At 51.9% G+C, this 23,260-nt stretch overlaps 1 protein-coding gene across 1 annotated transcript in view; it reads right to left on the bottom strand.

Moving 5' to 3' along the window:
• The window catches only part of Wscd1 (WSC domain containing 1), a 38,389-nt gene extending 16,494 nt beyond the window's left edge, over window positions 1-21,895 (bottom strand). The window contains exons 1-5 of the mRNA XM_003469631.5: window positions 21,755-21,895; window positions 12,665-13,371; window positions 8,031-8,145; window positions 6,973-7,157; window positions 2,599-2,720 (exon numbers count right to left, since the gene is read on the bottom strand). Coding sequence (XP_003469679.2) covers window positions 2,599-2,720; window positions 6,973-7,157; window positions 8,031-8,145; window positions 12,665-13,085 — 843 coding nt within the window. The 5' untranslated portion in view covers window positions 13,086-13,371; window positions 21,755-21,895. The remainder of the gene's footprint in view (window positions 1-2,598; window positions 2,721-6,972; window positions 7,158-8,030; window positions 8,146-12,664; window positions 13,372-21,754) is intronic.
• Between the last annotated feature and the right edge of the window lie 1,365 nt (window positions 21,896-23,260).

Below are 23,260 nucleotides of genomic sequence, written 5' to 3'. Positions count from 1 at the left end.
AGAACTCTCAGGATTGTAGAGGACTGCCGAAGTGAAGCGCGCCCCCCCCCCAATACCGGGGCATTTGCCGAAGAAGTTGCTTTAAACTACCTTTCCCCAAAGAATCATTATAAGCACGGCAAATTCTCCCTCATACACTGCTGGAAGGGGTGTAAAATTAGCACAACCTCTGCCAAGGGCAAACTGGCAAAGTTGACTGAAATGACAATGACACATTCTCTTTAACTCAGTGTCTCTTCTAAGAGTTGTTTTTAAGTAAATACATTTACACAAAATGATCCAATCATAGTCATCGCAGCATTGTTTGTGAAGGCAGAAGCTAGACACAAGCTAAGTGCTTCAGAGTGGATGGCTGCTTAAATAAATTAGAGGACATCTGTACAATGGGAAAAGAGAAAAAGAAATCACCTCCTGCATGGAGGGGAACAATCTGAGGTGGACTGTCTGGCAGAATAGGTTCAGTGCAGAATAGCATGTGGTTTGTTGCCATCTGTGAGGTTTGTAATAGAATGGAGGACTCAATTGCTTGAGTTTCCAGTCTCTGAAAGTGGACAGGAAAAGCCAGGACAGCACACTGCCACCAAGGATGGGGGTTGAGGAGGAGAGACTTGGACATCTTGGTACTGTGTTCCATGTGTCACAGTGGCCACTCAAAACTCTTCAGAAGACCTCGGGGAACACAGCCCCCATCACCGCCCATTCCCTTTCCTCATTTTGTCTCATGTCCTCTGTCACTTACTCCTATTGCACAGAGGGGCCATTGTGTGGCTGATTCCCCCTCACACATCGATAGCAGGAGGGGTGGTATCAGGAGCCAGGACTGTGACGCTGGTCACTTGGAGCCTATGGTTTATGCTCTCAAACTGCAAGCCTGAACTGCCTCCTGCAGCAAACAGGAATCTGAACATTTCCTCTCGTACTCAGCCTGGAGGATTAAAGCAAGTGTCCCATGGAAAGCCATGGAGGGACTCTCCAAGGTTGCTGAGCAGGAAGGCCTGCTTTGGCCTGCTCCTGGCTGGCAGAGCTCCTGTGATTTCAGCGGGGAGGTCTCTGGAGAACCTCTGAGAACTGCAGGGGGAGGGATGCTTGAGGGGTTACGTGTTCCCTTGTGGACACAAGCAGGGGCTAGTGGCTGAGAAGGTATCCCCATCGCTTTCCCCTTCCTCCATACCCCTGATCCCAGGAGCTTGAAAAGCAAAGAAATTCCCAAGCCAGTCATCTACAAACCAATGAGTTGCCTTCTGGGCTGGCTACCTTCTGTCCTGTGACCTTGGACACCCAAAGGCATCCTTGGAACTGCTTCTGGAAATGCTAAGGATACAGTAGAGCCACTTCAAAGACTTGGGCACAAGGAATGCAACTGTGAAAGGCTTTGCTCCGCTCCACCCTTGGGGGACACTTTCTGGGAGTAGGTAGACATCCTAGGGGCTGAGGAACCAGGAGGCAGGAAGAAGGCAGTCTCCAGCGTGCATGGGGAGAGCAGCCAGAGATGGACGTGTTCGTGTCATGTCTGCCTCTTGGAAGCACACCTCCTGCTTTTACCAGCAGGTTGTACAGCTAGCTGAGGTCAGGTTATAGCTCTCACCCTCCGTGACCTCAGGCAGAGTGCTTAATCTTTCCCTCTCAGTTTCCTCAGCTGCAAAACACAGATTATCACAGTACCTATCTCACAGGGTTACTAGGAAGGGTGAATGAGTCAGCACAAGCAAGTGCCTAGAATATCACCTGGCGTGGAATAGACCATCAGTAGATGTTAGCTTCTGTGATCATCACTGTCACTGTCGTTATCATCGTAATCATAATCACCAGCAAGGCCTTGCACTCTTCTGGAATCTGGTCGATTATGCTGTCAAATGCTGTGCTGTGTGCTCCATTAAGGCTTGTGAACCCAGCACAGCCACAGCGGTCCTGAGCCTTAGCCTAATGATGCCCAGGGCCATCGGTAAAGCCTCAGCCACTCTCTTGCTGGAAACTGATTGGACCCTAGTCCAAGCCCTCAGGGATCTCTGGACACAGCCTGCAGGGTCTCACCAGCCTCGATTCTCTCTTCTAGCCCTGCCCCCTATGGGCCCCTGTGTGCTTGACCAACTCTAAGTGAGTTGTATATAAGACAGTGTCTCTGGTGCCCAGCAGAGCCCCCACAGAGTTGCTCTATTCTCGGCCTGTGCTGAACCAAAGGAGCAGGTGTGTCCATGGCCCCTGCAGTCAGATTCACAGCCCAGCGCTGTCAGCACAAACAACAGAAAATCCATCAGCTGTCCCCAAGTCCCCAGCCAGCATCTTCTTGCATCCAAACCAAGTCAATTTAACTTCTGACACTTGTGCCAAGAACTGACATCCAGAAAGGTACATTACTTTCAGCTTTACAACTTTCACTGACAACTCCCTACTCAGCCTCCAATCTCTAACAACGAGCTAATTGCCAGCCCTCCTGTGACACCAGGTACATGGCCTGCTTCTCTCCCACACTTTACTCCTCAACTCCCACTCAGGTTGCCCGGGTAGATGTGCACAGCCCAAGTTGGGAGCCTCCCCCTCTCTGGAAGCCACCTCACACGCTGGGTCATTAAAAAGTTGAAAAATCATAATGAGTCTTACTTTCTGGGAACAAAATCCTGAGCACATCTCCACGGTCATGTTGGCCTGGATCAAGGAGGTGGGGAAGGCGTGTGTGACATTCTCTGGCAGTCGGAAGCACCCGCGGTAGGTGGCAATCCGGCCTGTGGGGAAGGAAATGGGTTTCCGGTGAGAGACAGTATTCATGGTTGTTGGTATCTGTCACAAGGGAAAATGCTGGCTGTGGACCTCTAGATAGTTGTAAGAATACACAAAAGGGCCGATCTTAAATCAGAGAGGGAAAAGTGTACAGGTGAACTGAACTCCTGGGAGAGATGCATCGGGATGTTGGTCACCAGCGTCACTGATGAGGACCACCTAGTTGGAATGGCTGAGCTCAGGTTTTATTTCTCCTTCTCTGGAGTTGGTACCTGCCTGTTTTCCCTCTCTCCTGCTCTTCTTCCCTTCAATAGCTTTGCCATGCACATTTAGTAGGTGCCAGGTTCTGTAGTGGGTGACTTGTGAACATGCACTAAGAGAAAAGCAGACCTGAACCTCTGGAACCCTGCTGACTGCCTGTGTCAGGTGGCAGACCAGTGCACTGCTTCCTGGCAAGACTGCCTCACAGTGCTCTTGAGCTCCCACCTGAGTTCTAGAAAAACTCCTCAAATCTATGGCACGAAGAGAGCTTCCTGACAACATGCTCTCTAGATCTTCTGGTGGAAAGGCCCGACTCTCATTGGCTCCCTTGGTGCCAAAGAAACCTTCTGGAATATTCTGGCACCCACTGCTTACAGTTTCCAGACTCCCCAGAACTTCTCTGGATGAGGTGCTGATCCTTATCCCACACTCCTTTTCACAGATGGTCTTCTAGAGCTTGAAAGTTCCCCCAGTTCTCTGGCTGGCAATCTTTGTGGCAGGCAGCAAAGACTCTCTCACCAGCCTTAGCCATGTGGCAGGGAGAGGGCTCCTTCCATGCCACATTGCCAGAGCAACACCAAACTCTGGCTCTGAGAACCCATCCTGATCAACCATGGGACCAGTAATCTTGAAGATGGGCACAGAACTGGCAAGGCAGACTCAGAAAAGCTGCCCGATGCAGAGAAACCAGCTGGGGTTAGTGCCCTCAGGGCAGGGCTCACTCAGTCACACCTGTGACTGGCTGCAATGTCTGTGTGTTATAGACTTGAAGGCTGCATTTCCTACCTCCACCCTGCAAGGACCATGCTATGAGCGGCACTGGACACTCACACACTGTCTCCTGACAGACTGCCCCAGATTGCCATGTGCAGGCTGAGGGCGATGGCACCCAGCTTGCAAGACTCTTCGTGGGCCTGTGGTGCAGCTGGGCTCAAAGAACCAACCTCTAGGTGGGTGGGGTACTCAGCCAGCCACTGGGCTGGAAAATAGTGAGGTGAGAGACAGACTCAGGGGCAGAAGGTCGGGGGAGAGTCAGTAGGACAGGACAGACACAGGGTCGGGAGACGGACCAGCATCCCAGTAACCCCACTCCACAGCTCCGGAACGATGTTTCTGGGACAGTCTGCACCTGATTATCCTGCATTTGCTGGAGAGAGCTGACCTTGACACCCAGTGGGTGTCCAGTGAGTGCTGAACAAGGAGAGCGGGGGAGGGAACTGCATGGGCAGTGACAGGTGAGTCACATGTGAGGAGGTCACACAGGCTGCTGTTAGATGACACTGATATGGCACCTCCTGTGGCCTGTTCTACAGCTTTCTCCCTCACTCCCCAGGTAAGAGCCTGAGGGCTACCCAGGGCAGAACTACACTGCCGAGGGGAAGGCGTTAATGAGCCGTCTAGACACCTGATTCTAAACTTGTGCCTGCTTATGGGTCTTGTTCCTTGTGAATGTACCCCACTAGCCAGAAGCTGCAATTTACAGTCAGTGGTCATCTGGTCACCTTTGACAGAGATCCCATTAGCCAAGGCCCCTTCAAAAGGGAGCAGGAGGGCAGGGTCAACCATACAAGGCTCTGCAGCCTATTCTAAAGGGCAGCACTAACACCATTTTCAGCATTAGCTACGACCTGCAGGTCTGGTGGACTCAAAGTCCGCTGCTGACCTAAATGACTGAATCATGAGTTCCTTCACCAATGGACATGGGAGGCAAAACAACTGTCTCTGAAAGTCGGGGACTGAGCAGCCAGGACTGAACGGCCAGGAAGGCTGGTGGGCAGCCCAGGATCTACATTCAGGCCCGACTCTGCTTGGGGTCAGCAGCAAGGGGAGGGGCTAGCGTTTGAACCCAGAGATATGAAAGATTCAGGAAACTCTCCTGTGGTCCTCAGATGCCCATGTGAATGGCAGGATAACCCTGTGCCAGGTCAAGGTTCCAGGAACAGGTGGCAGTGGAACCTGGGGAGCGAAAGTCCTCATGAGCAAAACGCTTACACTAGAGAAATTGTCAGGGTCTCCCCATTACGCTCATTGCTCCACCTGGGCCTCCTGACTCCCGTGCTCATTCTGTCTGAATGCGGGAAGCACCTGAGCACCGAAGGCTGTCAGGGCCCAAATCGCTCTACCTGTTCTCTGACCCCTGCAGTGGCCAGGATAGGCACAGGGGCTGGGCTTCGGCACTGCTTGGAAAACTTGCTTGTTACTATGGCAGCCTTCCCAGAAATACCTCCACAGGCTTAGCTTTTGCTCTGACACTTCATTCACTGGGTTACACTCTGAAATCTTTTTAGTAAAACCAAAGCAATGGTAGTCAGGTCTATGACTAAGGTGCCTGGCTGCTGCACGATGCTGCCATCATCGGTGTCCTACCCCTGCCAGTGGAAGGGGAAGTCTGCATCAGTTCTTTGAGAGGAGTCTCACTTTGTCCTACTCTCACTCTGTCTCGTCATCGGACAGATGGCTTCCAGGGTGTCTGAATGTGCACAACCCGTTGTCGTACAGGAGCCTTTTGTAATCAGAGTAAGTGGATTTGGGGCTCATTGGCTTACAGTAAGGACCGTCTTGAGTTTCAGATTCACTTACCTGGACCCCTTTGTGTCCTCTACTTGGCAGCCCTCTCACCTGAATTTCTTGCTGATTGCCATTTTTACTTATTTCCCTCATGATAGGTTCTTTTCTTCTATGTTCTGTAATCGTGAACTGTAAGCTCATCTTCCATGGGAATTTCCTGTGAGAACCCTTAACACCTAGGTCAGTGGGACAGCTCTCAAGAGGGATTTTGCATGGCTTCTGCCCGATATCTCCAGACCCCTCAGAACCAACTTTTACACTGAACCTTGAAACTCACACAAATGCTGGACTATAAGCTACAAATTCTTACAAAATTTTTTTTCATGTGAAGCTCAAGTCAAAACAGAAAAGTTTTCTGTCTCCCCTATCTGGTATGTATGTGTTTTATTATTGCTTTTTTTTTTATATCTAAACATCAGTAAAACTGAGTTCAATTGAAACCTTATGCAGAGATTTCTACCCAGGTCCCACTGGATGCCAGGCCCAAGCCCTGCATGATTGCTTTGCTTAGACCTTAAAACCTATGCCCTGAGTCCACCTAAGCTGCCACCTTCGCTTTACTAAAACCCAGGGCACAGCCTTGTTTCTGCCTCTCCCCACTTGGTTCCTGGCTCCTTTTACATTTCTGGACCTAGGGACTGCCTTACTGTCCTTCTAGTTAAGCAAGGGATGGAAGGGGGTGCACGTATACCAGCTCCCCACAGTGAATGTCGTCGTTATGTACTGCAAACACTTACTAAAAAAACAAATTTTTAAAAAGTGGCAAAGATGGATCTGGGTGCAAAGTCCTAGTTTCAAGTCCAGGATTGCCAAACAAGAATCCAGCAGGTAAGATGCAACAAATTAGACACATTTTTAACACGTAATGTGTTTATCAGGACCTAAGCCTAGCACATGTCAAGCTGCATCTACACGATTTTTATCTATAAAGGAAAGTATTTTTAAAAACTAAAAAAAATGATAGTGGTTTAATGAAAATTTAACCCCCCAAAAATGATAGTGGTTAAATCTTACCTAGTTTTGCTTTTTATTTTTTAGGTGTTTTATAGTTAGGGAACTTTCAGATCCGCAGGTCCACCTACTGCTGAAAATCTAGGTTCTTTCCAGTGACATTTTACAAAATAAACTAAACTGCAGAGGAGGAAACGAACTGTCTGGGGCCACACTGCATGTCTGAGGCACAACAGGCCTCCTACCAAGTTCCTCCTCTAAGGGACAAGCAAAGTTGTGCCCCTGTCATAAATGAAACAACTGGGTTTGCGATGGACCCTAAGCTCACCGCGCCTGCCAGGACCCCGTCCAGAGAAAGCATAGGGAAGGAAGGACCTATCCCATGGTTCTGCCTCACACAGCACGCACTTGAGGCTGTGGGCAGGAGCAGCTGGGGCACCCGGGATATGCAATGCTCCAGAGAAGGTGGCCACTCACGCTTGTTGGCGCTTGGATGCAGCATGTCCACGCGGTATACGGAGAGCCGGCCCAGGGCCCCACACATGGCGCCCTTCTCGCCCTTACACTCGTGATTGCACTCGTTCAGTCCAACGCGCGCAGCTGGCAGCCGGTTCCCACAGTAGCACTCTGCCCCCGCCTCCAAGCCAGCGTACATGTAGGACCTGTGGGAGAGTAGGCTGGGTGAGTCTGGAGCTGGGCACCGAGCAAGGGCTGGGGTCCTACCTACAGGAAGGGACAGTTCAGGCAATGCAGCCGGGTCTGAGTGAACAGCCAGAGTCACAGCCATCAGCACAAGGATGCTCGAGAAACCTGACTTCATCCTGACTTAAAGGTCATCTAAATTCAGGAACCAGTGTTTCCTTTGTCATACACATTTCGGCTACACCAGTATGTCTTGTGAGCTCCGAGCTTTGATACCACCCATATAAATGGCTTTGAGGGACGAAACCAGTGGCAGCCTGGGAAACTGATTCTGGTAGGAGCTGGGAGACACTTGCCCATTGCTGTGGCGGGAACACTCTCACCACAATCACAGCTCACTGCAGCTCTTAAAATTGAAGTAGGTCCCGGCCCAGCGGTCTGACACAGCAGCCACACAGCACAGCCTGCACTGTGACTGCCTCAGTGGTAAGGCCTGATCCCTGGCACCTGACAAATGTCTAGTAACTGCCGGCTGAACCAGCAGTATCAGGAAATGCAAACCTTATTATAAATGCAAGGTAGGAATACTCATCCTGCCATAGGGGGAAAGGGCCTCCAAAAAAGTCTCCGATAAAAGTCTTTAGTTCGTTTTACACAAAGAGAACTGAGGCTCAGAGAAGGAAAAGAAGCAAAGCCAAAGAGCAAATCTTTAGAACAACTGGATCAGAATTCAGGTCACTTGACACTGACCCAGAGCCCATGTCATCTGCCAATGAGCTTCCTCCAGGCCCCTGAGGGCAGATGGACAGCTGACTGTAGTTAAGGTGTCAGTAGGCTGAGGACTAAATCCTGCTTTATTTCTGTGCAGTCAGCAGCAGGGGCCCTGCACTTACCGCTCAGCGCATGCATCCTGGCAATGGGCAACCGTCATTTTCCTCAGGTCATAGAACACCGCTCCCTTCAGCGTCCTCTCCTGGCCTTCGTCACTGAAGCATCCCATGTAGGTTCCTGTAAGAAGGCAGGTGGCTGTCAGAGGACTGGGAGAAGCTTTACCCTCAGGGAAAGCCAGGGACTGTCCAGCCCCCCTGGCCCAGGCACCGCTCAGGGAAACATGGCTGGGGAGGGCTGTGGTCCAACTTCCTCTCGGTGTAGGAGTCAAGCAGGCACGTGGCCGTCTCTATCTTGTCTATTTCATGCCCCTTCTCTCGGTTAATGGCCCCTGTCCCTGCACAGTACTGACAGGAGCCCAGTGGCAGCCTGGTGGCTGCTTTCTTCCCCCACTCCCCAAGTGCCAATGTCTGTATTGGGGTTTTTTAGATTCACTATTATTATATCGTTGTATGCATTACAGGGTACACTCAGTATATGTATACAGTGTACAATGATCCAATCAGGGCAGTTAGCATTTCCATCTCCATAAATAGTAAAGAAAAACTTTTATTTTACTTGTAATAATTGGACAATTTAATGACCTCCTATGGCCCTCATCGTCTCCTCCCCATCCCTCCTCCAAGGCTTAGAAGGGTCCCTGTGCCTCTCCAAAAGTCCCAAAAGAAAATTCTCCATGGGGGCCAATGGGAAGACATAATCAAGGAAAAGCTGATAGTGGCTGATGTAAAGAAGAGGTTTCAGAAGAGGGGAGCTGTGTGTATAAAGGCATTTGACATCTGAGGTTGGAGTCTGTAAGCAGAGTGTGTGAGAGTGTAGGGCAGGGTCCTGCAAAGGAATCAATGGGGCCAAGAGCCCACAGGGCCCTCTGCTGTCTCTTTGTACCTTGTACAGTCTCCAGTACCCTGTAATGCATCCCTGTCTCTCACCAGTGACACTGGGGATGACAGAAGGCAGCAGTGACGTTGACCTAACCAGGGATGGGCCAGTAGAAGTCTGATCAGCCCTGTTCTGTTCCCCCAGGGAAAGAAATGCCGCCTGGAGATGTACAGAAAACTCAGAGAAAGGGAGCAAACGCAAACGCAGCACCAGTCAGGTAAATGTCACACATGCATCAGAACTGTGAAGGAATGGTGCTTTGGGGATTTGCAAACACACCACCACGTGGTACCCAAGCTGTGAAAGCAAAGCCACAATAGCTGTGCTGAGATCTGGATTGGGCATCTGTGATAAAGATGTCACACATCTCCCCGAGAACTTCTGCATTCAGCTATCGGTGCCTCTGAAATGTCACCTGTGGTGTGCCTGCCTCCAGAGGAATTAAGTTGTCTTTGGAAGGTACACCAAAGGTTCTAGGCAGCCTGTCACTCCCGCATGGCACTTTGGTGAGGAGGAAAGTCCTGATGGTCTAGTGTTCCCCAAGCTCTTTGAAGGCAGGGAAAGATCATTTTTATTCCTGCCAATGGGGAGGCCCCGGGCCACATGCTGAGGGGCACCGGGGAGTAGGTTCCCTGTCCTTCCACTCCTGGGGTGTGCAGCAGGCCATAGTTTTCATATCTGTGAGCACTGCCACACTGCCTTCCCTCCTATCTTGCTCTCACTTCAACCATCTGTGCCTCAGTTTCCTCCACAGAAGTCGGCTCATTTCTCCTGCGCCACCTTTGGACCCCTCCCTTACTTTTTTCACGTTTGCTCTGTGCTTCCCACCCGCCCTGATAGCTGAGACCCTGACTCCACTCCTGCCTCTCTTTTCTTTGAACTCTTGTATGTTTTGTCTGAATAACTCGTTTGTCAACCACATCCCTGCCATTGACTGTTGCTGTTAAAAACCTTCTAAATTCGTGTGTCTTGTCTCTGCAACATGACTGCAGCCTCTTGGAGGGCAGGGTTTGGGCCTGCCTTCACCCTAGTTGGCGACCCTCAGTGACTGATCAGAGTTAAGGACAGTGCAAACGTCGACGCCTAACTGAGCAGTGGGTCACAGCTCCCTAGAACCACACTGAGATGCTTGTGGGTGTACAGATGGGCACAGAGAGCCCAGCACAGGGAGGAGAGGACCTGCTGACTGTCCTGAGTGCACTTCCCAGGGCTCTGATGTAAGAGAGGCTCAGCCAAGGAAGGTAAAAATGGCTGCAGGATGCAGGATTTGAAGGACCCAGAGACCCTCAGATCAGAGGACCAGAGCTGAGGAAGGAGCAAACACCTGCCTTCTTTCCTATTCTTCAAAGGTCTGGCTCCTTCCCAAGCTATTAGCCTTCTGGGGTTACCTTCATGGAGAGATGGCCATACCCAGTGTACTGACCACAGCCTCTGCTATTTCCTTGCCCTGGGACCGCTTCCCTGTCCTGGGGCCCTGCAAACTTCTCTCCTATAGGGTTCAGTACCACAGCACACAGCATGCACCACTGCAGAAACCTCACCCAGGGCAGTGGGCATGTATTTTTCTCCTGTCTGTTTAGTAAATAAAATAAAACTACCCTTTGAAAAATTTCTGATGTCTTTCTCAGCAAAGAAGAAAGTTCACTTCTGCTTTCAATTAAACACCCAAAATATCTAACAGTGTAGTTGGGAATTTAAGAGTGCTTGGGCTCAAAACTGTCCAAGTCTGAGGCAGGTATAAGACATATTTCTGGGCTACAGAATGGAAACGGCTTCTGGGAAAAGACAGACTTGAGTTTAAATCGTATCTCCATCACTAGCTACCTGTGTAACCTGGGATGTGTGGCTTGCATCTTTGAGTCTCAGTTTTCCCATCTGTGAAATAGGAACACGGTGTCAAGCTATGGGCTGGTTGGGAGAACATATATCAAGAGTCTAACACCAGTCTTGGAATAGGAAGTACACAGTAGCAATCATTTTTACTGTTCATAAAGCGTGATTAATAATGAAAATATCCCAATTACTTTTATTTTTCTGAAACATTAAAACAGTGATAGCACCACTTATGCCAGAGGCTGTGTGAAAATGAGATAAATGAGACAACAGATGTGCATCTCTGCTAAACAGCTAACATCGTTCTGGTCCTGCATCCTAACCAGAGACCCAGTGTGACAAGGAATTGGTAAATATTAGCTGAATAATTAGCACATTAATATGGGAGAGAAAAGTGGTTTCCAGCAGGCAGGCTTGATTCTTGTGAGTACCAGCGGTGGCAGGAGTAACTGACTGGTCGGTCATGCGCCTGGCCAGGGTGGAGAGGAAGCCCCCGCCCGGTCCCTTTTCCTGTGTGGCCGGAGCCCGAGACGCAGATAGTTGCTCTGGTTTGTGAGTGGCAGGTGAGCTCTTTTATCCCGAGACATAACAAATGGTTTTCCTAACTTCCTGACACAGGCAAGAATACCCAGGGAAGACAGAACTTTCAAGGGATACACCGGGACACATCTGAGACAGATTTATTGCTTTCGCCTGAAATGGAGGCAATGCATTATTGTCTGTGACTTCACATCTGCTCATTTGCACATCAAAATGGACAAGTCATGAGGCTATTAACGATGGCTTTGGAGATATTGGAATGTCTTTGGAAATTACTATCAATAAAAACCAAACTGGCTACTGAGAAGTTACTATTTTTCCCCTAGTAAACTTACTGACATTTTATTCCATTATGGATGTTGTCCAAGGTATAATGAAATGCTCCGTGATTGATGGAGCCTCCTGCAGCTTCCTTGGGTTGCAGGATCCCCTTTCAGGAGCGTGGCGGGATGCCCAGGCCGCAAAGAGATGCTTGCTTATCTGCAGCTCCAGCGGCTACACTAGGGCTGCCTTCTGGGCCACTCTCTGCCAGTGAGGCCTGCCTGCCAGCACAGTACCCCAGATCCAAGGGCCACTGGGGGGCAACTAGGCCAGCACCCTGACTTTCCCTGAAGACCTCCAACCGGGTCACAGCAGGGCCTTCCCCATACAAGGTTTTTCATGTTCTGCAGGGACAGCACATTGCTCCCAAAATCTCAGGATATATCCAAATATTTAACAACCCATGGAGGGCAGCAACCTTTAGAAAATGCTACTATTTAGAACTGAACCTGGGTACTCTGTGGTTCCTGGCGTGAACCCTTTTTCCTAAGTCGGGGGAGGCAGTGAGAGTATGGAAGACACCACAGAGGCTAAAACAGGAACTAGAAACAGGAGTGGAAGTGTTCCTAGCTGCCTGATAAGACTGGATGTTGAACAGCAGATGAGAGTCAGTCCTGTTTACATATAACCATAATCTCTGGTTCTTACTGGACTCCCTTCTATCACCACTGTAAGTCGCTGGAGGTAACCACTACTGTACACGATCACATTTAGTCCTCAAAACAGGGTATGGGCCTCCATCTGCATTTCACAGCAACCAAGTGAGATGCCCAAGGTCACCTAGCAAAGATGTGGCTAAGCCAGTATTCAAAACCAGGTCTGTGTAAGCCCAAATCTACAGCTGGAGGTGACCCACTCACACAGCTCATCTTATGGAATTCCAGACAGGAAGTGAACAAACCCACCACAGTTTACATCCCCGGCCCGCAGAGCAGAAGGTTCAATTTGTCAAGGTCATGAACCTGCAGGGCTTATTTCTTCAGGCTGCCACAGAGCCAGACAAGGGGGACCCCGATCCCTGAACTTGTGTAGGGATCTTGTGTCCAAAGACACCCTGAGCACCTACCTCGGCTGTGGGCGGCTGCTCTGGGGGCTTCGGGACCCAGGGTGGGTGACCCATGTGGATCATTCACAAAGTGGTGGAACCAGCGACGCCGTACTGAGCTGCGGTTTCTCCGGGGCCAGCGGAGTCCAGGTGGGAGCCGGGCCAGAGGGTTCTGCAACATATCCACGTTGAGCAAGAGGTCTGAGCTGATCCGGGAGTCCTGGAGGCCTTTGCTGTCCAGCAGGCCCATGCCCAGTGCTACAGTGGCCACCGGCAAGGCCTGAAGGGTGCCAGGTGCCCGGGGGCTTTGGGGAAGGGCCATTCGGGCCCCCCGCTGCAGTAGCAGCAAGGTGCCGGTCATCAAATAAGCAGCCGTGAGGAAGAGCAGCAGGAACTGTGTTCTGCGGAGAAACTTCTGGAGTCGGAAGAAAGGTTTGGCCATGCCCCTGGGCAGCAGGGCTCCCGGCTGGAGCCTGGGGATGGCTCCTAGCACCCGGGAAGGAGGGAGGCCAGGGCCTCCAGGGGTGTCATCCTTGCATCCTGGCTCTTGGCACCTGACTGGGCTCCCTCAGGCTACCGTTACAGCACCATGTCCTGTAGGTGTGCAGAAGGCACCATCACTTCTGACCAGCAGCCACGAGGCCCTGCAGCAGCAGCAGCTTCTGCTCAGGAGTCACGGGCTTTCCCATCCCTGACTTCTGCTGCTTCTCATCTTCTGGCTTGGAAACCTGGACAAACAGGGGAAGAGGACTTAGATCGAAGAGTCTGCTCCCTCCCCTCATTGCCGCACGGCTGATTCATTGAAGCAGCCGCTGTGTTACAGGAGCCCTGGGCCCAGGACTGGGTTCAGATCCCAGCTGTGCCGCTGGCCAGTTTTGTGACAGATTGCTTTCCTTCTCTGGGTCTCAGCTTCTTCATCTATAAAGTGGACCTAACACACTGCTCTTGAGTAGTTCTGAAAGCCTTGAGATAATAGCAACAGCAACAAACGTAAGAAAAGCAAGGGCAGCTTCTTACTCAGTCCTTTCCTGAGTCCTAGACACTCAGCTTTCTGTGTTACACACAACTGCATTTAACCAACGCAGTGCAGCTGATACTGAAATATTACCAATTTGCAGATTTGAAAATTAGCAAGTGGAGACAAAGTAATTTTGAGAAACAAGAAGAACCAAGGTGTTGAACACTCTCTATTCAGACTCCATCTTCATGAAAAAAACCAATCTGTAATGAGACACCAGCATGTATAAATGCACTTAGGCTAGGCTGTGTATACAGTAGGTGCTGGATACATGCATGCACCAAGTTGACTCCACGGTGTGCATTGGGACTGCAAGCTGTGTCCTGGAAGGAGATTTTGTGGAGGTTGGCAGCTGGCTCTCACAAGAAGGGGCCTAAGAGGTAGAGTAGGCTTCGGTACTTCCCTGCCGAAGCCCAAGGGCAGGACAAGGTTAGCACCGAGGTTGTGGCACCTGCTGTAGAGAGGACTGAAAGCTTTGTGAGCAGCACTCCCACCCCCATGTTTCCCTGCTCCTCAGGAAGCAGGGGTTGAGTCGGGCTCTGATTTCCACTGGCGGAGCCTCTGAAGTGTGTTGTTAGGGTTGGCAGAGGGCTCTGCAGCTGCCGCGAGCTGGGCTGCCATGTGAGGAAGGCCCTCCACACAAAGGGCAGGCTTGTCCTGGAAGAAAGGGCCCCAGAAGCGTGACTAAGCCACTGCCCGTGACTAATGTGGCCTGGGACTCTTGCCAGGCCCACGCAGCCATTCAATGGTTGCTCTGTGTGCCCCTGGAGACTGATGGACAGGGGGAGAAGGATGACAACGTTGGGGCTCTGGGGCCGCCATTCTAGGCTCTCAGAGGCGCATCCTGGACCAGTGTGACCTTTTCTGAGTAAGCGCTGAGGGCATCCAGGTTCCCGGGCTCCAGAAAGGCAGAGACATGGGAGCACGGGTGGCTTGGGCCTGGCAATCAGCAAATGGAGGCAGAATTAATCAGAAGTGGGGTGCTATCTGAGAAGGCTCTAAGCGCCTTTCTTTTCTCTAAGTGATGTATCCACTGGGCCTACCCAGAGGGCCTCAGATTTATAAAACCATGGAGAAAATCCTAGGAAATCCTGACTGATCTCTCGGCCTCCAGCTTTGGCCCCGCGAATTCATCTTCCACAAGGCTGCAAGGGTGATCCGCCTAACGTGCAAATCTGCTCATGGTGCTCCCCTGCTTAAAACCCCTTTCAATGGGGCCCTGGGGCTTTGGGGATAAACTCCAAGCTCCTTAGCTGGATGTACAGGGCCCCTTTTGTGATCTGGTCTGGCCAGTCAGAGCTTTTAATGCCCTTTCTGCTGTACCTCTACCACTGTGTTCCAACACAGACACCTACAATCACAGCATCTGTGCCTTCATACCTGCTGCCTTTACTGCTCTTCCTCTCCTCACCTGGCCAATTTCTGTGCATCCCTAAGGCTCATCCCAGGTGTCAGTTTCTTCACCACCCTCACCAGAGGAGAATCCCCTCTGCCCACCCGTGCATGGGCATCGATTCCTTGGTCACCCTGTAGCTTGTGCTGACCCCTATCCTCGCACACACCATGGTAGAATGATTAGCACTGTCCTCCTCAAGCATCCTGAGGACTCTGGTCACCTCCAGGGGAGAAGCCATCCCCAGTTCATGTTTGTCCCTCTGGCCCCCAGCCTGAGGCATTGTGGGTGCGGCTGCTCAGTGAACTTTGCGAATGCAGTTTTTCAAATTAGTGAGAGCACAGAAAAACAAACAAACAGGTCCTGATAATCAGAAACCTGTACTTAGAGGGTCAGATCTCCCATGCCCCTCACCCAGCACTGGGGTGAAGCCTGAGATGTGGGGAAGAAGGACGGTGAATGTAACCAAAGGATGCAGCTCCAGGGTTGGCATCTCTCAGGGACAGGGCATTGTGTGTGCTTTACGTGGAATCTGATCAATCCAGGAAGTACCGGAAGAGGGCTTTCCAGGTGTGTTTACAAAAAGGTTCTAGCTAAAAAATGTTGGAACTGTATCACTGAAAGATCTAAGGAAACTAAAATGAAAAGTGAAAGGTGGCCCACTAGGAAAAAGTTTCTACTGAGCTGGAGTACAAGGGTATGACCCCACAGTTATGAAATTTAAAGGCAAGATTGGTGTAATACTCATATATAGTCTAAAACTCAGGTTTGAATGCTTGATACAAGTCAGATCAAGGCGTGGTAGGGTGGGGCGTTGGGGCTGGTCCATCGGGAGTGGGTCCCACTCAGGCTTCTCAGGTGCCTCCCCAGTCCTTCCTGGCGCTGCGCCTTCCAAAGGCAAGGTGTGCTAAGCACTGTGAGGTCAGTATCACTTTTAAAATAGAGTCCTGTGGCCCAGGTGTCCTATAGGGCAGACTGTCTTCTCCCACTTTCAGAATGGCAAGCTGTCTCCATGCCAGAACACTAGCCAGGATAGGCAGGGGGATCTGTATGCTCAAAGCATGAGGAATTCACTCCCTTGTCCTGGACTTCCATAGCACTTTACTGCTAAATTCCTATTTGCAAATTGTTCTCCGTTCTCTGCCATGGTCACCACTCTGTAAGGCTGGTATTATAGCCTCTCCAAGGCACAGATTACACTTGGTTTATCTCCATGTCCACAGATCTCAATACACAGATAGAAGGGAAGTGGTCAGACATGTTTTTTGAGTGGTTGAATGAAGTAGCAGTGGGGGGGACTTGAACACCTGCAGGAGGGTTAACAGCCAAGTTACAAGATTAGCTAGAACCAGCTGAAAACTGGACAAGGATCTAGCCAGCGCCCACTAGAAGGTCATGGGCAGTTCCCACTGTATCCCAAACCCAGCAAACACTCCATTACAGCACTCTCGCTCAGGAAAACAACTGTCCAGCACAGAGCCCTAGGCTCCTCATCTGTTAAATAGGTGTAAGCAAACATTACCGTGGGATGAAACCAGGGAGTAGACCTGACACTTCTGTTACCTACTGTGGCACATACTGGTTATAAGTGCAAAATAGGTGGATAAGTACCAACTGGAGGACAGCCTTAGAGCAGCAGTGGCACTAATGAAATCAGTCTCAATGGCCTCTGACCTCCATGTGAGCCCCAACCCCAGGATGGACACACTCTTGCTTGGAGCTGATGCCTGTTGAGATGCTGGTAACCACTGCTGCTTTTCTCAGTGTCACCACATAGTAGAGTCTTTGCAGTATTAGGAAGCAGGTTAGACAGACTGCATACTTCCCTGGCACCATCTCTTTCACTCCACACAGCAGAAGCCCTGCTTCCTTATGCTTAAGAGCTGAAGTCCATCCCTAACTTTAGGTAGAGACACTCAGTGCCCCAGATTAGACTACCAAGGCCAGTAGTAAGGCCCAGCCATCTGCTCCCAGATTCCTCCTTGCACCTATAGAACTTCCTGTGTCTCTCCCTATCCCAACCCCAGCTTTGCATGAAGCAAGATTTATTCTTGAAAGGAGTTTTGTGTGCTTCTCTCAGCAGCTTTTTGAACTCATGCCAGGCTGGAGCTCCTGGAGAAGATGTTACACATAGTGCCTGCTGAGTCAAACCTTCCGGATGCTACCATGTGGGTAAATGTCCCAGCCTCCCAGGGCCAGTGGGAAGCAGTTTGAGTGTCCCCCACCCCCAGAAGTCTCTGTGTTCTTCCCCAAGGTGAAGCCTTCTCTAGGGGTTCTTGCCAGGTATACCTCCTGTCTCAGAGCCATGCAAGGTGCTTTGGGGGGAGGTTAGTGGATCCACTGCACCCCTGCATGAGGCGAAGCCCTGTGAAAAGGGGGCATGTGAGTTAGGTAAAAGTGTCTATCCACCACCCTGGTCACTGCCTTCCTGAGGCCTTAGAGTTATTCTAGAGCAAAGTGAGGCCTGAGTAGAGGGACTTAGAGCTCTCTCTTGGGAGAGAGAGGAGAATAATCAAAGAGTGGCTTCTACAAGTGTCAAAGGGGGAGCAAGACCCTACAGTACGTAGGACTCAGTGAACCTGAGCCCCAGAGAGAGGAAGAAGGGGCGAATGGCACCTGCCTCCCAGTCAAGCTGGGACAGAGCCTGAAGGGTGGCAGTAGGGAAAGAGGCAGTCCTGGAACTGGCCCAGGTGACCAATAAGATCTGGGGTTCAGTTGTGTGATGTCAGCTCCCTTCTGTTGCCTTGCAGAGAGCAGGAGTGTGGAGAGAGAAGGAATCTGGCCACTGCAGCCACTGCAGCAAAGGCTAGGAACCTCTCTTAACTCAGAGTTGGACACTCTGAACAGAGCAAGAATGGGGCCCAGCTGGTTGCTTTCCAGACAAGCAAATGGACACCCATGCTCCAGAAGCTCAGAGCCCAGCCTCAGTGACCACCAAATGGAACCACAGTGAAGCCATACATGAGAGCCTCCAGCTGGATGACCACTCCCTGGTCTTTCCCCTCTCTGACCTCTGCCTCTAACCCTTCTCAGGCTCAGGCACTGTGTGTTAACCCAATGTCCCTGGCCGGCTTGAGATGCTTAAAGCCCCCAAGCCCCTCCAGTTCATGCATGCCTTTATGTCAGTGAGGGGTACCTATACCCCAGCTCACCACTCTGGAATACTTCCAGCCCACCAAGACTTAACTTCAAGGCCACGTTTACGATGTTCCCTTGAGGCCTGGAGCAGAGCTGTCAGTGCTGACAGGGAAGGCTACTGCTGCTGTGGCGATGGCCGTGCCTAGGTTTTATGTTGTTCCTTGAGTCAGGCTGCCTGCTCATGTCCCTAAGTCCTCTCCCAGTGTGTGATCCCCTTGCAAGCGCAGTCAGTACTGAGACTGCCGTGTTTACTCCAAGACTACGGGCCCCAAGGCACTGAGGGCTGCAGACAGGGAGCAAGAAACCCATGAAACACAAAACAAATCCACTAAACACAAACCTACTGCTCTTGGCAGGTATAGAGGCTGGGGCCTAGGGATGGGTGCAGTCCCTGTCTTTGAAGAGGCAGATCTCTATCACTTAAGTTTTGAGGCTTAAAAGATTCAAAATATGTTGTGCAAAAGATACGAAATATAATAGTTAACTAGTTTAGATCATCCCTCATTGCACACCTACCTCAAACATCTCTCATTCATGAATACAACCTCAGTTTGTGCATCATAGACAAGAAAAAAATACAAACAATTGGAAACGTCAAAGCTCCATTCACTGCAAATGGGGAAAAGTCTTTTAGTAAACCTATGGCTAAAGTTCATATGATAATAAATTTTATATGCCACATTTGAGAACGCAAAGTACTTTTACATACTATTAAGTGTGTTGGCTGAATGAGCAGATGAACAAGTGAATGAATGGTCTTCCCACAAACTTAGAAAGCTGTTACATTACGAACTGCTATCCCCATTACATAGATACAGAGTGTGAGCCAGGGAGAGGACCAAGGTCTTGAGCAAAAGAAAACAACTACTGCTAGACTGAACTCAAGTTTCCTGGTTCCAAGTGTGCAGTGTCATCTGCCATCCCACACAGCCTTTGTTTCACACCGTTCATCAAATGGTGATCTTCCAAGCACTGTGCCAGGGGCTGGGCCTTCAAAGAGGGACAGAGCCCCATGTGGGACTAGAGTTTTCCTTTTGATTGATTGGGAGCCCATCCCACGTTACATAGCCAACCACACACTCTTCTGGGCTATCTCTAACTGATCACTAACCCTAATTTGTTCCTGTTTCCTCCACCTGGTGGAGAAGTTTTGAATACTACCTGGAGCTCAGCTTAAAGTGTGACAAGTGAAGAGGTGTTCAAACTCCACTGAGGAACGTGGGTAAATCTGAGCTAGTGAGTGGAGCACCCTGCCATCAGCCCTGTTCTCCAGCCTGATGTCTGCTCCTGGGGTGGGGACGCAAGCTATGGAAGTGGACCAAGATACTCCATGAGCATTTCCATCCTCAGAAACCCAGTGGTCCCATTGTGAATGCAGCCGCCCTCTGGGAGTGGGCTAACATCTCCAGGAGTTTCGGGAAATGTGGGAAGGGAAGGGCTTTAGCATACACCAAGAGGTCTTTATATTACAGAATTAATCCATTCCATCCTTCTACCCATTTCTCAAGTCCACACCAGGAGGTAGGGGGTACATAAGTATGTATTCTCCCCAACCACATTCCCCTGAAGTGGAACACTTGTGATAACTGTTCAGAGCACAGGTCAACACGGTGATATAAAACCAAGACGAGGAGACATTGCATCCAACAGCTGGAAGCAAGACCAGAGGCACAGGGAAAAATCAGTGGAGGGGCTTTTTCACCCTTCTGGTTCCCTAGAGGAGGAGGGCAGGTTCCAGTCCAGCGAACCCCAGATATTGGGGCTCAGTGCTGTCCCTGGTGGTATATATCATTATCACTCTCCTGGGTAAAGACACTGAAGGTCTAAACACAGAGCTTCCCAAATCTTGAAGTCCTTGGCCTTGACCTCACTAAGCAGCAGAGAACTTGTCTTACTGAGACTGGCCAGGTTATGAGCTGATGAGAATACCAGCTGTGAGTGTCCCCAGAGTGAAACAGTGTGCTCAGAGATGATCTGACTTGGGCCTGGAGGTTCTGGGTTTGGAGAGTCTGAGCTACCTGCTTGCATGCACTGACTACAGGGAACCACCTCTGTGAGTCACTGACTTGGTCTGAAGATCTCATGCTGAACTGGCCAGGCTGGAGGCACAGGCTTAGCAGCAGGCCCAGACTCTCCTCCTCTATCTGGTGAGCCAGCAGAGGAAGGGACAGGAATCTGGCCTTCTGCTTAGTTCAGGCTTCTCTTCACTTTGACTACATATGCTACAAGGCATGCGGTGCTCACTGAGAAGAGAGATACATCCCTCACCCTTTCCAGAGGAACCGTGAGAACAAACCTGCTGAGGCCTAGAAGATGAAGTTGCAGGTAAGGGTCACTGGCTTGGGGAGTGGGGAGCACCAGGTAAACAGCCAGTGGGTCCCTGGGATGAGTCTTGCTCTTCCCCTAGAAACTTTGGACTCTGACCACTTTCCCTGAAACTCCCTCTTCAGGGGACTTCTGAGGGCCTGTGTGTGTGTGTGTGTGTGTGTGTGTGTGTATGTGTGTGTAGGGGGCATGTTTGGGAGAAATTAACCTGTTCCTACATGCAGGAAAACCCCCCTGGGTGGAAGGGAGGTGCTGCCCTTGGAGGCCTCTAATTCTTTCATTCCCCGCCAGCCTTGCGCCTGATAAACCAGTGATTCAAAGAAAAGGTTCTCGCTTCTCATGCCAAGCACTGCTGCTAACGTGGGACAGTGCAAGTGCCTTCCGCACTCAGCAGTGAGAGGGAAGAGGTGTCCGTATCCTGGAGCAGCGGCCATGGGGCTGGATCCCAGGGAAGGGCTGCGGCGCTGCAACCTCCATGTCAGCCCTGAACGGGTCGGTAGAAGGGACAGAGGTCCCTCTCCTTGTCCCCACGTCCCCACGGGAGAGGCAGCGCTGGGCAGGCATCACCCGTGATGCACAGATGCTCAGGAGACAGTCAGGGAGGCTCTCGGGGGTGGGGGACTCTACCAGCGACCCTTCTGAGGATCAGAGGAAAACTCGTGAGAGCACCCAGTTGTGAGTCTCTGTGCACACCTAGGAAGACACAAAGCTCTATAGTGGGTAATTTTCCGAACATGACACATACGTTTGGATTTTGCCTCTACCTCTGCTCAAGTTCACCAAGAGATGGAAGAAACCCTCCGCTGACCGGAAGCCTGGCTGGGTAGCGGAACGAGGAGCTGCGGATGGTGAACGTCTCCGCCTAGGAGGGAGGCAGTGCGCACCCCAGACCCTGCTCCGGCCCCACGGAGCTCCTTCTGAGGCGCCCTCCAGCGAAACAGACCTGGCTGGGACTGCTGGTGGCGGAGCCAGGCTTGTGCAGCTGCCCAGCGTACCCCCACCCGCCCGATTGTTGCGAAGCGCTCCCCTGACGCGCACGGCTAACACCCGCTTCCCCGGCAGTGCGGCCCCAACCCCGCTAGGGCGCCCCCAACGCGCCAGCCCGAAGCCCGAGCAGGTGCAGCCTTGCCGCGCTCCCAGCCGCGTCTGCACAAACTTGTTTGCCCGCATCAGAGGGAATCCAGCTCGCGGCACGCAGGAGGGGTCCCGGCCAGGGCACCCAGGAGACAGGACTCACCCAGTGATCGCGGCCAGCTGGGCGCCCACACCGGCGGCCACACGCCCGCCTCCCGGGGCGCCGAGCCTGCAGCCCTGCAGTGCCCGCAGCCCGGGCGCCACCAGCGCCCGTCGCGAGCCCACGGACTCCTAAGGCTCCCGGGGCCGCTTTCCTCGCGCGAAGCCCAGGCGGCGGGGCGGGCGCAGAGTGCGGGCGGGCGGGCGCGGAGCTGGCGGGCGGCGCGGAGCGGGCAGCGGGCAGCGGGCTGGCGGGCGCTCGGCTCTGCACATGCTCACTCGCGCGGCCCGGGGACAGCGGCCGGCCGCCGCCGGGTCCTAGCGGCGCCGGTGCGCTCGCCCGCCGCTCCCCTGGAAGGAGGGAGGGGTCCGCGCTTGGCGCTGAGAGCCGCACTCTGACGGGACTGGAGACCTGCGCCCGCAGCCGGCCACACGCTGAGCCGCCAAGCCCAGACGCTGGCTCTGTCTCTGCCACAGCCTTGCACTGGAGCCTCGCTGCCTTTCAGGCACGCACTGTGGCGCTTATCACCCTGCCCGCGTGGGCACTGGAGAGAGGGGCTTGCAGCGGGGCTCACTCAGACGCAAACACAGACTGACGCTCCGTCTGCTACAAATACACACCGAATCACCACTTCACAGACACACACTCACCCCCCCCCCACACACACACACTCTCGGCCCACTCGCAGCAGCAGACTGGGTCAGTGTGACAGGCCAGGGCGCCCACGCACACGGGCACATACACACCCCGTGTACTTTGTAGCACTGTGATAAGAAATTAAGGAGCCAGGCACGCAGTGGGTCACCATCTCATGCACAGCTAGAGACCGACAACTAGATTTTTGGCACAGACACATACTGTATAGACTTTGCCACACGCCCACACACACACACACACATACACACACACACTCAGAAGCAATCGCACCCGAGTACACACACGATATCTGAGACAGTCCCACACAGAGCCACAATCCCACAATACCCGACACTGTCTCCCTACACACCTGAGGCTCCACCAGCAGCTCATCACACTGCTCTGTGCCGACACACTGTGACAGATCCCTCCTTGGGTTACCCACAGAAATGGTGCCACGCACAGATGGAGTCCATTAACAGACACCCTTGTATAGAGGGAGACACTTGGCGTCGCCTCACTGGCAGGCCACACACATGCGCGTGTGCACACACACAGATGCACACCCCCCTTAAATAAAGGTTGGATCTAATCTTAAGGACTTCCCCTCACTAAGGAATAGGCACACCTGCTCTTCAGAAGCTCTCAAGTCACAGCATCCTCCCTGCCCTGCCAGGTGCCCCTAACACCCAGTCCTCCCTCATCAAGATGCTTCCAGGGGCTGAGGACAGTAGAGGCGGCAGGCACAGGAGGCAATGACTCTAACCCAGTCTTCTTGAAAGGGAGCTGCATGCCTCTGACTCCCGCTAGGGGCAGAGCTGCTTGGCCAGGCTGAAGAGCTAGCTGCATTTCAACAGGTGCAGGGCAGCAGGA

Source organism: Cavia porcellus, unplaced genomic scaffold (assembly GCF_034190915.1).
Source record: "Cavia porcellus strain 051 isolate PalLab524CR breed Dunkin Hartley unplaced genomic scaffold, mCavPor4.1 scaffold_6, whole genome shotgun sequence".
Classification (NCBI taxonomy): domain Eukaryota; kingdom Metazoa; phylum Chordata; class Mammalia; order Rodentia; family Caviidae; genus Cavia; species Cavia porcellus.
The sequence above is the reverse complement of the archived record's forward strand: the minus strand, read 5'-3'. Positions and strand labels throughout refer to the sequence as shown.